The sequence below is a fragment of the Dipodomys merriami genome, unplaced genomic scaffold (genome assembly GCF_024711535.1).
Source record: "Dipodomys merriami isolate MVZ:Mamm:240054 unplaced genomic scaffold, mDipMer1.0.p SCAF_70, whole genome shotgun sequence".
Taxonomy (NCBI): domain Eukaryota; kingdom Metazoa; phylum Chordata; class Mammalia; order Rodentia; family Heteromyidae; genus Dipodomys; species Dipodomys merriami.
Genome location: NW_027206291.1, coordinates 319992 through 334190, shown reverse-complemented (window position 1 = coordinate 334190; position 14199 = coordinate 319992). Strand labels below are relative to the sequence as shown.

Below are 14199 nucleotides of genomic sequence, written 5' to 3'. Positions count from 1 at the left end.
TTAGAAACAAGAGTCTCTTAGACTTTACTGACCAGGCTGGTTTCGAACTGCTATCCTCAGATCTTAGCCTCCTGAATGGTTAGGATTACAGAAGTGAACCACCAGCAATTACCTTTTATTTTTTTGAACTAAGAACTTGCTATGGAGTCTGAACTGGCCTTGAAACATTGTAGGGAGCCGGGGCGAGACTCCGCCCACTCCCTTGCAGCTTTGAGGTAACCACCCCATATTAGACGGTGCTTGGCGGGACGCCTGGGCTTTGCACCGTGCGCGAGCCAAGTAGAGTCCCCAGCCAATCCCATGACACCTGGTGACGGTGAAAGGCAGGCGACCAACAATAGACCGACCCGCGTTCCTATTTCCCTATATAAGCGGCTATGTTTCGGGTGCACACTCTCTCGCGCCCAAGCTCTCCCATCAACTAAAAGGCTCTCCAATAAAGCGTGATCTGAGAAGACTCCTGGTGTGGTGGTCGTTCTTTCTCGCTGGTCGAGTAGACGGTCGCTACAAAACATGACATGTTTCAGCCTCTTGAATGCTGGGGTTACAGCAATGTACTATCAAACCCTTTGCCTTTTATTTTCCTTCAACATCAGCACCTGAACTCAAAAAGTCTTCAGCTGACAGCACTACAGCGGGATCTCTAGCTTGGCGTGTGTTTGAACTCAGGGCCAGGGCACTGTCCCTAAGCTAGTGTTCTACCATTTGAACCACAGCTCCACTTGCAACCTTTTGGTGCTTAGTTGGAGATGAGTCTCATGACTTCATTGCCTGGGCTGGCTACTGTTATTATTGATAAGATGGAGCTGCTCTTCCACAGAAGGCCTGGCCCAGCCTGCCCAGGACCCACGCCACTCCCCAGCTTTTTTTTGTTGTTGTTGGTCGTGGGGCTTGAACTCTGGGCCTGGGTGCTGTCCCTGAGCTCTTGATCTCAAGGCAGAGTGTTTGTTTGTTTGTTTTTTGCCAGTTGTGGGGCCTGAACTCTGGACCTGGGCGCTGTTCCTCAGCTCTTCAGCTCAAGGCTAGCGCTCTGCCACTTGAACTACAGCGCCACTTCCGGCTTTTTCTGCTTATGTGGTGCTGAGGAACCCAGGGCCTCATGCATGTAAGGCAAACACTCTACCACTGAGCCACCTTCCCAGCCCCAAGGCAGAGTGTTCTACCACTTGAGCCATACCGCCACTTCCATTTTTCTGGTGGTTCAGTGGAGATAAGAGTCGTACTTACTTTTCCTGCAAGGGCTGGCTTTGAACCCTGATCCTCAGATCTCAGCCTCCTAAGTGGCTAGAATGACAGGCGTGAGCCACTGGCGCCCGGCTCCCAGCTCTCCCTCTGGGGCCCCCTCACCTGGTTTCTTCTAGATTCAGCCCCAGGCTGAGCCGGAAGGACCCCACTGGACCCTGAGGGCGTGTTCACATGGGGGCCGCGGCCCGCTTTATTGCCCAGCAGAGCCACCGCCAGCTTCGCGGCTGGACAGCCCGGGTGGCAGGAAGAGCCTCTGGTGGGCGCGTGTCCGGGATGAGTCGGGGGAGAGAGCAGGCCGGCCCCAGAGGCCCGGCGAGGGCGGCAGGGCCTCGGATCACGCGGCCTCCCGTGTGTGCGTGGGAGTGTCCACGTCCAGGGCCTCGGATCACGCGGCCTCCTGTGTGTGTGTGGGAGTGTCCACGTCCAGGCGGCACAGAGGACTGTCGTACACCATCTGCAGGTTCACCTTGTGGCCCACCAGCTCCCGGATGTTGTTGATGCCGTACTTGATCATGGTGGGGCTGGAAGGGGAAGTGAGCAGTGAGACTCTCCATTTGGAACCTGAGGGCTTCCATCAGCTGAGGAAAAGCGCTGTGGCCCCCAAGACCTCCATGGCCTGCCACCTCCCGGCCCCCATATCCTCCCATTTGCCCCCTCGCTCTCTGGCTCTTCTCCAGACCCACCAGGCTCAGCCCAGCCTCAGGGCCTTTGCACTGGCTGGATGAAACATCCCTGCGTCTTCCTGTTATCACTGGTCTGCTCAGGAGCTGCCTCCTCCATGAAGCCCTCCCTGACTCCCCTGTCTGCTGAGCTGGCACTGCCGGCTTTGGGACACACAGCCTCGACTATTGGCTGCATTGACTCCCTGGTCTTGCCGTAGTTCACCTGGATTTCCCATGGACCCAAGCACGGTGGCAGACACAGATGCCGAGTGTCATCATGCAGGACAGATCCTTTGAGAGGAATGAGTGGACCTGCCCACGCCGGGCAGTCCGGGAGGGGCACTCACCGCTCCAGCGAGAGCCCCCAGGCAATGACCGACACATTCTCAGGGAGCCCCATAGGCAGCAGCATCTCGGGGCGAAAGAGGCCTGAGTTCCCAACTTCCACCCACTTCTTCAGGCCTGCAGGGCAGAAGGAAGGCAGGGAGCTGTATGGGGGTTCGTGGAGGGAAGAGGCTCCCAGGCCATGCCACGGGGTGCCCCAGACCTTGATGGTAGCTGAACACCTCCATGCTGGGCTCTGTGTAGGGGTTGTAGGCCGGCTTGAAGCGGAGCTGGGTGATTCCTGCAGGGGACAGTGACGGGTGATGGCGCAAGTGGCCTCCTCCCTGCTCCCTGGCCCCGCCCCCAGCCCGCCCCGCCAGCTCACCCAGCTTAGTGAAGAACTCCCGCAGGACGCCCATGAGGTGGCCCAGGTTGAGCCCGTGGTCGGCCACCACGCCCTCGATCTGGTGGAACTCGGCCAGGTGCGTGGCGTCCAGGGTCTCGTTGCGGAACACGCGGTCGATGGAGAAGTACTTGGCTGGTGTGAAGGGCTTCTGGGGGGGGGGGGGGGGTAACAGCCAGGCCAGGTGGGGCCCGGATGGGGGTCAGAAGGTCAGAGGCCAGCCAGCGCTAGCCTCCCCTGCCCAGGCCACTGCGCACCTTCTGGGCCAGGCGGTAGAGCGCCCGGGCGCTGGCCGAGGTGGTGTGGGTGCGGAGGAGGTTCTTCTTGGCCTCATCCAGCTTCCAGCTGTATTTGTAACTTCAGAGCAAAAGGAAGGCGGGTGGTCCATGCATTGCCCTGGCCTCCGGCCTCCTTCCCCGGGCCTCCTCTCCCGCACCTCTCCCCAGGCCCAGCCTCCGTCCGGACTCACCCCTGGGAGCCGTAGCCACCCTGCGAGTGGGTCCGCTTCACACGCTGTACGTAGTCCATGGGCAGCTGCAGGGCCTCGGCTGGATCTAGCAAGCACCAGCCCCAAAGCGGCAGCAGTGAGACTTGAACTCAGGGCCTCGCACTTGCTCAGCAGGTGCTCTACCACTTAAACCATGCCCCTCTGACCCCTCTAGCTCAGAACTCTGAGGCTCCCACCTTATCCAGAAGATACTCAAGTCCTGCCCCAGACCTGTCCCTGCCTCTGTGTCTTCCTTCTCTAGTCACAACTCATTCCTGCCTCGGGACCTTGGCACTGGCCCCACTCCCATCTACAGTTCTCCAAAAATATGGCCTCCTCCCTCACTTTACCTCTGTTTCAACAAAGACCACCCTCCCCAGCGGAGGGGCTTCGGCCTCTTTCTCGACTGTGTGTTAACAGATGAGGCACAAAAAAGAGAGCGAGAGAACCATCTGCTGAGTACACTGTGAACTTCCTTTTCCTGCTGGGTGCTAGGAAGAAAAGTCAGGCCCTGGCACAGACTAAGTGAGTGTTGAACCACTGCCCTCAACTCCAGTGGCTAGGATGGCCCTGAAGATCTGGGGCAAACTGGTTCCTGGGAGAGGGTGCAGCAGGAGCAAAGGGCCTGGGGTAGGCACCGCTGGCATGGTCAGAGGAAAGCAGACATTAGACCATGGTGAACAGAAACCCAGAGGCCCCTCAGCCACCCCAGCATGGACCCACCTCGCAGGAAGAAGGTGTCGTGCTGGTCCCTCGCGGGGTGTTGCTGGGGCTGGAAGAGGGCATCAAAGTTCCAGAAAGAGCTCTCGATGAAGTTGTCCGTTGGCATCTCGGTGAACCTAGGGGAAGACCAGCCTGATTGCCCGCCCTTGCCTGGGCCCCGGCGCCGTGCCGCAGCGTGCTCACCCTGGGCCCCGGCGCCGTGCCGCAGCGTGCTCACCCGGGGCCCCGTACTCACCCCATCTCTAGGAAGATCTGCCGGAACTGGGAGCGGACCTTGAGTAAGGGGTGCAGGTGGCCGCTGTCGGGGGGCACGCCGCGGGCTGCGAAGTTGTAGGGCTTGAAGGACCGGTTCTGCCAGGAGCCACTGTGGGGGACGGGAAGCCCCAGCCTGGTGAAGGCTGCCCGCCCCGCCCCGCCAGCGCCCGCCCCGCCCGGGCACAGCCTTGGGCAGCGTGCTACCTGGAGAGCATGTCTGGGCTCAGCTCTGCCTCCTGCTTGGAGATGCTGGTGCTGAAGGCCTTGCCTCTGCTTACCCAGTAGGTCTTCAGGGTCCTGCGGCCAGAGAAAGGCACGGGAGCTCAGCTGCGCAGCCACCCCGCGTGGCCTCCCGCCCGTGCTCACGCGTGTGCAGTGGCTGCTCGAGGCACAGCCAACAGCTGGGATGCAGTGGCGGTGAAATCCGGAGGGCTCTGCCACCACAGCCCTGAGACAGGGGGCTGCTGTACAGACAGGGAAACGGAGGCCAGAAGACGCCAAGTGACTTGGCCATGGTCAGCAAAGGTAGGCCTTTTGTGTGTGTGTGCTAGCACTGGGGCTTGAATCCAGGGCCTTGCGCTCTCACTGGCTTTTCTGCTCAAGGTTGGTACTCTACCTCCTGAGGCACAACTACATTCTGGCTCTTTTCTTTTTTTGGGGGGGGGGGGGAAGGGGGGGGTCGGTCGTGGGGCCTGAACTCGGCCTGGGCGCTGTCCCTCAGCTCTTCAGCTCAAGGCAAACACACTACCACTTGAGCCACAGCGCCACTTCCGGCTATTCCTGCTTATGTGGTGCTGAGGAATTGAACCCAGGGCCTCAGGCATGCAAGGCAAGCGCTCTACCACTGAGCCACCTTCCCGGCCCCCCCCCCCCCCAAACACTAGTTATTTGGAGATAAGAGTGGCTACAAACCTTGATCCTCACTGGTGCTGGTGGCTCACACCTGTCATCCTAGCTATTCAAGAGGCTGAGATGTGAGCATCACAGTTCAAAGCCAGCCCAGGGAGGAAAGTCCACGAGACTCTGATCTCTAATAAACCACCAGAAAACTAGAAGTGGCGCTGTGGCTCAAATGGTAGAGTGTTCACCCTGAACTGAAGAGCTGAGGGACAGCACCCAGGCCCAGAGTTCAAGCCCCATGACTGACAAAACACAAAACCTTGATCCTCAGATCTCAGCCTCGTGAGTAGCTAGAATTACAGGTCTGAGTCCCTGGCACCCGACTAAGGATGGACCCAGAAGATCCATAGGAAGAGGTTTTTTTTTTTTTTTTTTTGGTGGGTCCGGCAATGAGGCCTAAACTCTGGAGGCTGGCCGCTGTCCCTCAGCTCTTCAGCTCAAGGCTAGCACTCTACCACTTGAGCCACAGTACCACTTCCAGGTTTTTTCTTTTTGCTTATGTGGTGCTGAGGAATCGAACCCAGGGCCTCAGGCATGCAAGGCAAGCGCTCTACCACTGAGCCACCTTCCCCAGCCCAGCCCCAGGAAGAGAGTTCTTACCAGTAGGGACAGCAGGGGCAAAGGTCCTGGGGTCACATATGCAGATGGAAAGGCGGACTGGGGGGAGCCATGGTCTCCCCCACATCCCCCTCTCCCCAGCTCAAGCCACTCACACTTCAGTCAGCAGCTTCCTCTTCCGCAGTTCATTTCTTTCTTTTTCAGCCAGTTTCTCGGCCTGTCCCCCCTGGACCAACTGGAGCCGCCGCTGCACCTCATCGTCTATGCTCTCCACCTGCAGGTAGTGAGGTTTGAGGCCCGGGCGCCCCTGCGGCCCCCACCCCGTGTGCCCACCTGCATACAGGGAGACTCACCGTGCGGAACACACGGGGCCCCTCGGCCGCGCTCTTGTCCACGCGGATCCACTTGTTGGACATGGCCTTGCTGAAGCCCACCTTTCCGCTGGGCAGCCGCTGGGGGTGTCAGGCAGGGGTGAGTGGGTACCCTGCAAGCCCCCTCCCCACTCCCTGCACTCCCTCACCCCTGCTTGCAGGCAAATACCATGAGCTCACTCTGCGCCAGGCCCTCCGCGGGGACACTCTGAAACACGCGGGCCTCGTGGCTGCCCTCCCGGGCCATCTCCTCGCCCTCCGCGGTCAGCTCCCAGCGCTTGGTGGAGCGAAGCTCAGCCTCAATCACCTGCAGGGAGATGGGGAGCACGGGTGGAGGTGGGGTGAGAGCCAGGCCTCTTCCCCAGGCAGCACGTGAGGCTGGGATTTGAAGCCCAGCCTCCCAGCCGAGGGACCCAAGGCAGGACTTCCCCGGCCCAGCCTCCAGGTCCTTCATGTGACACACACAGTTCTCTTTTAATTTCTTTTTTTTTTGTTTGGGGGGGGGGGTGCGGTGCCATTACTGAGGCTTGAACTCAGGGCCTTGTGTTCTCTTGACTTTTTCATTCAAGGATAGTGCGCTACTACTTGAGCCACAGCTCCACTTCCAGCTTTTTGGTGGTTCATTGGGAATACGAGTCTCAGGACTTTCCCTGCGTAGTCTGGACTCAAACCATGATCCTCAGATCTCAGCCTCCTGAGAAGCTAGAATAACAGGAGTGAGCTACCTGTGCCCAACTAAGTTCTTCCTTTGTAGTGCTAGAGATGGAATCGTAGCCTCCTGCATGCTAGGCAAGCGCTCCAGGCCCCTGCCTTTTTGCTTGATTCCTTAGTTTTTGGGGTTTTTGTTTTTGGTCAGTAGTGGGGCTTGAACTCAGAGCCTGGGTGCTGTCCCTGAGCTTCTTTTGCTCAAGGCTAGCATTCTACCACTCTGAGCAATGACACCATTTCTGGCCTTTTCTGTTTATGTGGTACCGAGGATTTGAATCCAGGGCTTCATGCATGCTAGGCAAGCATTCTACCACTAAGCTACATTCCCAGACCACGTAACTTCTTATTTTTTTTATTTTTTAGGGTCCGGCGTGGGGCCTGAACTCTGGGCCTGCGCGCTGTCCCTCAGCTCTTCAGCTCAAAGCTAGCGCTCTACCACTTGAGCCACAGCTCCACTTCCGGCCTTTTTCTTTTTGCTTATGTGGTGCTGAGGAATCGAACCCAGGGCCTCATGCATGCAAGGCAAGCACTCTACCACTGAGCCACCTTCCCCAGCCTCCTTTAGTTTGTTCTTTAGACAAGGTCTTATACTTTTACCCAGCCTGTCTTGAACTCTGATCATCCTACCTCAGCTTCCTAAGTAGCTGGGATTACAGGTGAGCCCAACTGTGCCTGGTTCCACCATAACTTTGATCTCTGCAATCTGAACACGAATTTCAAATCCAGTTTTACTAGCCCCCTACTAGTGATAACAGTGAAGTTACTGATCTGTGTCGAGTATCATTTGTCATATCTGCCCAATGGGAACAATAAGAATGCCATCATTCTAAGAATATGGCAAAGATTAGACAACAACTAACACTAAGACTAGGGTAGGCACAGAACTTCTCTTTAAAAATAAGTGGCACAGGGCTGGGAAGGTGCTCAGTGGTAGAGCGCTTGCCTTGCATGCCTGAGGCCCTGGGGTCGATTCCTTAGCACCACATAAGCAAAAAGAAAAAAGCCGGAAGTGGCGCTGTGGCTCAAGTGGTAGAGCGCTTGCCTTGAGCTGAAGAGCTGAGGGACAGCGCCCAGGCCCAGAGTTCAGGCCCCACGACTGGACAAAAAATAAAATTTGGGCTGAGAAGTTGGCTGAGTGGTAGAGCGCTTGCCTTGCATGCCTGAGGTCCTGGGTTCGATTCCTCAGCACCACATAAGCAAAAAGAAAAAAGCCGGAAGTGGCGCTGTGGCTCAAGTGGTAGAGCGCTAGCCTTGAGCTGAAGAGCTGAGGGACAGCGCCCAGGCCCAGAGTTCAGGCCCCACAACCGGACCCAAAAAAAAAAAAGTGGCACAGGGCTGGGATGGTGGCTCAGTGGTAGAGCGCTTTCCTTGCATGCATGAGGCCCTGGGTTGGATTCCTCAGCATCACATAAGCAGAAAAAGCCGGAAGTGGTGCTGTGGCTCAAGTGGTAGGGCACTACTAGCCTTGAGCTGAAGAGCTGAGGGACAGTGCTCAGGCTCAGATTTCAAGCCCCACGACTGACAAAATGAATAATAAATAAATGGCACAGATCCTGATGTCATGGATCTAGCTTTCTGGGTGGCCCATGAGCTCTCCAGAATCCTCTGTGACTCCATCACCTTCCATGTAGCCCCATCAGAATGCTGAGATTTACCCCTGTCGTCCTCCACCTCCTTTCCTTAACAACCACCTCCCCAAAGTCAAACACTATATCCTCTAGCTTGACCTCTAATTTTGACCCTACTAGTCCTTCCTAAAGGTGCTCCAACTCCCTAGTACCTCTGGGAGATAAATGCCCTACAAGGCCTTGCAATTCTGTCATGATGGTGTCTCTCTGGCCCTTTGACTGAAGGAAAGGACAGGGCCTGCAGACTCTACCTCCCTTTCTTCCAATCCCCGTTCAACTCTTTACTTGCTATGTGACCCTGGGAAAGTTACTAAACCCTCCTGGACCCAGCTTCCTGCCGCTCCCCAAGGGAACCCAGTGCTTCCCACAGAAACGTGTGGGAAGCACTCCTCCCTCCCCTCCAAAAAAAGATCCCTAAAACTATGCTTTCCTCTCCACAGGCCCACACCCGATTCTGCTGTCCTATCCATCGGGGCTGTTTTCCCTGCACCCCAAATCTGCGTCAGTCAGGCATCACTGCTGGGTCACACGCATGCACACACACACACACACACACACGCACACCCTCTGGTCATTTGAGAACCACTCTGATTAGATCGCAACCGTCCTCCCCGTCCGCCATCACACCCCAACCCCAGTCCCACACACCGGGGCCATGCATCAGACTCCACAGACGTTTCTCACAGACCGAGGAACCGATGGCCCCCACATTCACTCGTTCCAGAGTCCCCGGCCGGGGCACCCGGGTGGATCTATCCCCACCTCGACCTGAGGCCGCCGGGCCCGGACCCAGGGCGGACCCCCGCCCCCCACCCACCCCGGGAGCCTGCTCACCTCGCCGAGGGCCTGCAGGCTCTTCACGGCGCCCACCACCGCCTGGTGCTCCACGCCCAGCTGGGACGCCAGCTCCGCGCTGTCCAGGCCGCCATCGGCCGCCTCCAGCCGCCGGAGCAGCTGCTCCGCCACCGGACCGTCCGCCATGTCTGCTCCCAGCGCGCACAGCGTGTTCAAAGCCCGGGGGCGGGACTATAGAAGTGGAACCGGAAGTGACGCCATCTTGAGTGTGGCGGCCCGTCGTGCGTGACTACGGGGCCGCCATCTTAAGTGTGGGAATGGACGCTCACTGGATTGGATGGGCTCTGTCCGTTACACCTGCACTGTGGAGAAGTGAGTGGCTTTTGGTTGACCAGCGAGGATACACTGATGGCTTGAAGGGGACTGAAGTTCACTTTCTTTATTCTTTCTTTTTTTCTTGGTGGGTCGTGAGGCTTGAACTCTGGGCCCGGGCCCTGTCCCTCAGCTCTTCAGCTCAAGGCGAGCGCTCTACAGCTTGAGCCACGGCGCCACTTCGGGTTTGCTGGTGGTTCCTTGGAGAGAAGAGTCTCACGGACTTTCCTACCCAGGCTGGCTTTGAACCGCGATCCTTAATGTTAGCTGGAACAAAGCCAGCAAGATCTTATTTCAAAAACAGTATGGGGGGGCTGGGAAGGTGGCTCAGTGGTAGAGCGCTTGCCTTGCATGCATGAGGCCCTGGGTTCGATTCCTCAGCACCACATAAGCAGAAAAAAAAGCCGGAAGCGGCACTGTGGCTCAAGTGGTAGAGTGCTAGCCTTGAGCTGAATATCTGAGGGACAGCGCCCAGGCCCAGAGTTCAGGCCCACGACCGGACCCCCCCAAAAAAAACCAGTATGGGACCAGCTCCCTCTTTTTTAATCCTTGTTATTCTGGAGCATCACCGTTGGAAGCCAAAACCAGGCAGAAAATCTGTGAGACTTTTCTCCAATGAACTATTTAGGAAAATCAGAAGTGGCACTGTGGCTCAAGAGATAGATGGATGGATAGATAGATAGATAGATAGATAGATAGATAGATAGATAGATAGATGGCACAAAGAGGCTCAGGGACAGGACCCAGACCACAGCACATCATTGCCAGGTTTCTGGTGGTTTACTGGAGGTAAGAATCTCATGGACTTTCCTGCCCAGGCTGGCTTTGAACTGCCATCCTCAGATCTCAGCCTCCTGAGTAGCTAGGATGACAGGCATGAGCCACTGGGGCTTGGCCTGTGAATTTATTTTTTACAACCCAACCCCACACATCTGAATTATCTCAAATTTGGAATCTTGACCTTAGATGAATAAGGATGATTTGATGCATTTGAAAACCTAAATTTATTTGGTTCTGATGGCACCACAATTTTGAGGTATTTATGGATTCTTCCTAGACCCTTCATAGGTTTCTGTTTTGTTTTGGGGTGTGTGTGTGTGTGTGTGTGTGTGTGTGTGTGCGTGCGCACGCGTGCTGGTCATAGGACTTGAACTCTGGGCCTGGGCGCTGTCCCTCAGCTCTTCAGCTCAAGGCTAACATTCTACCACTTGAGCCACAGCGCCACTTCCAGATATTTCTGTTTATGTGGTGCTGAAGAATGAAACCAGGGCCTCATGCATGTGAGTCAAGCATGCTACCATTGAGCCATCTTCCCACCCCTAGACCCTTCATAGGTCTTTGGACCATAGGGTGAACAAACATTCATTTCTGCCCCATAAACATTTCTTGGGTATCATTCATGATAGAGAATGAGCAACAAACAATACCAGCCAGGCATAGTACATTGGCTCACACAGGTTATCCCAGATAAGCAAAAGGCTAAGACCTGGAAGAGAGTGGTTGGAAACCAACCAGGGCACAAGTTCTGAAAGATTCATCTCCAATAGACCAGCAAAAGCTGGACTGGAGGAATGGTTTGAGTGGTAGAGCATCAGCTGAGCAGCAATAAAGAAATGAGAGCATGACATCCTGGGAAGGGGAGAAAAAGATTGTTGATACAGTCTTTTCTACTTTTTTTTTTTTTTTTTGCCAGTCCTGGTGCTTGAACTCAGGACCTGGGCACTGTCCCTGAGCATAATGCCACTTCCAACTTTTTCTGTTTATGTGGAATGGAACCCAGGGCTTCATGCATGCTAGGCAAGCATTGTACCACTAAGCCACATTCCTAGCGTCGTTTTCTTATATTAAATCTTTAAAATCAAATACATGTTTTACACTTGTAGCAAATCTCATTGAGATCAACCACATTTCAAATGACCATCGATCGTTCATATGCAGGAAGAGATTATGTTAGAAAACTAGGTAGTTTTAGGCAGTGGTGCTGGGGCTTAAGTGGTAGTAGTTGATCACTTGCCTTGAGTTGAAGAACTCAGGGACAGCACCAGGCCCAGAGTTCAAGCCCTAGGACCAATAATAATAATCGGAAAAAAAAAATAGGTAGTTTTAGCCAGGCATAGGTGGCTCATACCTGCAGTCCTAGTTCCTCAGAAGGCTGAAACTTGAGGATTGTGACTCAGAGTCAGCCCAGGCAGAAAAGTCTGTGAGACTCTTATCTCTAATTTATCACCAGAAAACTGGACGTATTGCTATGACTCTAAGTAGTAGAACCCTAACCTTGAGCAAAAAGAATTCAGGCCCCATGAGTGACCAAAAAAAAAAAAAAAGAAGAAGAAAAACAAGTAGTTTTGATTTGAGTCTCACTATGTGGTCCAGGTAGACTTTGAACTGTCCATTTTCCAGCCTCAGCAGCATTAGTATGCAATACAACTGGTTTGTGCGTGTGTTGGTTCTGGGGTTTGAACTCAGGGCCTGGGCCCTGTCCCTAACCTCTTTTTGCTCAAGGCTAGTCCTCTACCACTTTGAGCCACAGCACCACTCCTGGTTTTCTGACAGTTCATCAGAGACAAGAAAGTCTCAGGGACTTTATGCCTGGGCTGACTAGGAACTGCGACCCTCAGATCCCAGTCTCCTGAGTAGCTAGTGAAGGACTGACTGCTGCCTTATTCCCCCAGGTCAAACACATCATCGGGTGGGTGCTCACAGGCTTGCCGGCAGGCAGGTCATTCTGACCTTGGCTTAGCTGGAGGCTTCTTCACCCCAGGTGAAGCATTCTACCGTGGACCTGGCCCTGAACAACGCCCTTGGCCCCCAAAAGACCACAGACTTTTTTTTTTTAAATTTTGTTTCCTTGTTAAGACACATAAACCCTGCCCAAATCCAGTCCCTTATACAACCTCTAAACCTGTTGGAAGGTCTGTGCCCCTCACTGGCAATAAAGTCCTAGCTTGTTGATGACCAAGTCCTGTCTATTCCTTTTCTGTTCTCCACTTTCCTAATACTAGGATTACAGGCCTGAGCCACCAGGGCCCAGCAACAAAGTGTTGTTTTTTTGTTGTTGTTGTTTGTGGGGCTTGAACTCTGGGCCTGGGCGCTGTCCCTCCACTCTTCAGCTCAAGGCAAGCGCTCTACCACTTGAGCCACAGCACCTACTTCAGGCTTTTTCTGTTTATGTGGTGCTGAGGGTCTCATGCATGTGAGGCAAGCACTCTACCGCTGAACTACCTTCCCAGCCCCAACAAAGTTTTAAGGCCTGTTCGGTGTCACCCAAGCTGACACGTGTGTGACATAGGACAAGAGGGAGAGTGACCAGCAGGCCTAGGCTAGTCATTTGGGTCTTGGTTGTTTTCCAGAGGGATCCAAAGTGGGCAAGACTAAGTAATGGACTTTTGGGGGATGGGGAGCAGAGTCTTTATTTTCCAGCTTTCCCTATCTGAATTTTTCTGAGAAAGATCCCTTCTCTGGCCTTTTGCCAGCATTAACCCCTTCCCCCATTCCAGTTTTACTCCAGTGTCCTCAATTCTAAGCCCCATTTCCTGTTTGGAAAACCCCTAGGTTTCTTTCTTTCTTATAATAAAGGGAGAAAAGTAGTGTTGTGAATGTCTTAACCAGTGAAGACTCCCGTTTCAGGGGTCCTGCTTATTTCCTTAAGGCCTTATCTTCATGACCATCTGTAGGCAAATTTCTTATTCCCAAACATAACTCCCAGTCTACTAGGGGTGATGGCGGTTTAATTGCAAAAGTCAGGCCGTTTGTGGGAGACCACAGAACACGGACCCCAACCATTTAGCAGTTGAGGACAGAGCTGGAGCTGAGCTGACGGCTACAGGTGAGAGGAATTTCCCTGCCCACCCCCCCACCCTGAGCCAACTACACCCGCAGTCACACCCTCAAGCCAGCACTTCTGCCACTTGAGTTACACAGCACCACTTCCGACTGTTTTGTTTGGTTTCGGTTCTTTCTTTCTTTCTTTTTTGGTGGTTAGCTGGAGGTAAAAGTCTTTTCTCCCCAGGGTGGCTTCGAACCGTGATCCTCAGATCCCAGCCTCCTGAGTGTCTAGGATGTACAGGCTGGGCCACGGGCGCGCTCAGCAGCACTCCTGATAGCCGGCCTCGGGCCAGGGCCGCCTGTCCCGGGGTCTCAGGAGCGCTTGTAACTTCAGAGGCACACGCGGCACGGCTGGCAGTCGGACCGCTGGTCTGGCTTGCTTCGGCTGGGTGACATTGGGGTACAAGGGGAGCCCCAGGATCTATGACCCATCCCGGTGAAAGAGGGAGAGAAGAGAGATCACGTCCGGGCAGGGCGTTCCCCAAAACCCGGGAGTCAGGCGGAGGGGATGGAAGGGTACGAGGGTGGGGCGGGGGTCCCCGAACCCGGGCGCCCGACTCCAGCGGCCGCTCGCGCGGGTTCTTTAAACGACCAGGTGGGGAGCGGACTCGCGAGGACGCAGGCGGGGTTGGGCTGAGGCCTGGTCACATGACTTCGCCGGAGGGGGCTCGCGGCCTCCCTCCACCCCACCAGAGGGCGTCCCCCACAACGCGTGGTCGACCCTCATTGGCCAGTACTGCAACCAATAGAAATCGGCCATCTGGGATCCCAGCGTTCCGAGGCACAACCGAACATGCTGCTCGGCCAGCTACCCAATAAAAAGGGAGGCTTGTGGCTCTGCACCAATGATAAAGACTCAGGGGCGGGCTCTAAGGTCGGTCCAGGTTGGTGTGAGAGGCGGGCAGATATAAAAGCGGGCAGCCGGCAGCGGCGTCCGTCGGTG

The 14199-nt window shown here is 55.2% G+C and overlaps 1 protein-coding gene across 2 annotated transcripts; it reads right to left on the bottom strand.

Moving 5' to 3' along the window:
• Window positions 1-531: 531 nt before the first annotated feature.
• Window positions 532-9251, bottom strand: LOC138817500 (phenylalanine--tRNA ligase alpha subunit). Of its 2 annotated transcripts, none has more exons than XM_070007908.1 (13): window positions 9099-9251; window positions 6098-6235; window positions 5911-6009; window positions 5713-5831; window positions 4304-4396; window positions 4080-4208; window positions 3845-3960; window positions 3104-3188; window positions 2892-2991; window positions 2617-2785; window positions 2455-2532; window positions 2255-2369; window positions 532-1766 (listed from the first exon to the last, which is right to left on the bottom strand). In XM_070007908.1, the coding sequence occupies exons 1-13, from the start codon at window positions 9243-9245 to the stop codon at window positions 1631-1633; spliced, it is 1524 nt and encodes a 507-aa protein (XP_069864009.1). In that variant the 5' UTR covers window positions 9246-9251; the 3' UTR covers window positions 532-1630. The 2 variants fall into 2 exon arrangements, with proteins under 2 accessions (XP_069864009.1, XP_069864010.1); XM_070007909.1 differs by having other exon boundaries at window positions 2617-2782.
• Between the last annotated feature and the right edge of the window lie 4948 nt (window positions 9252-14199).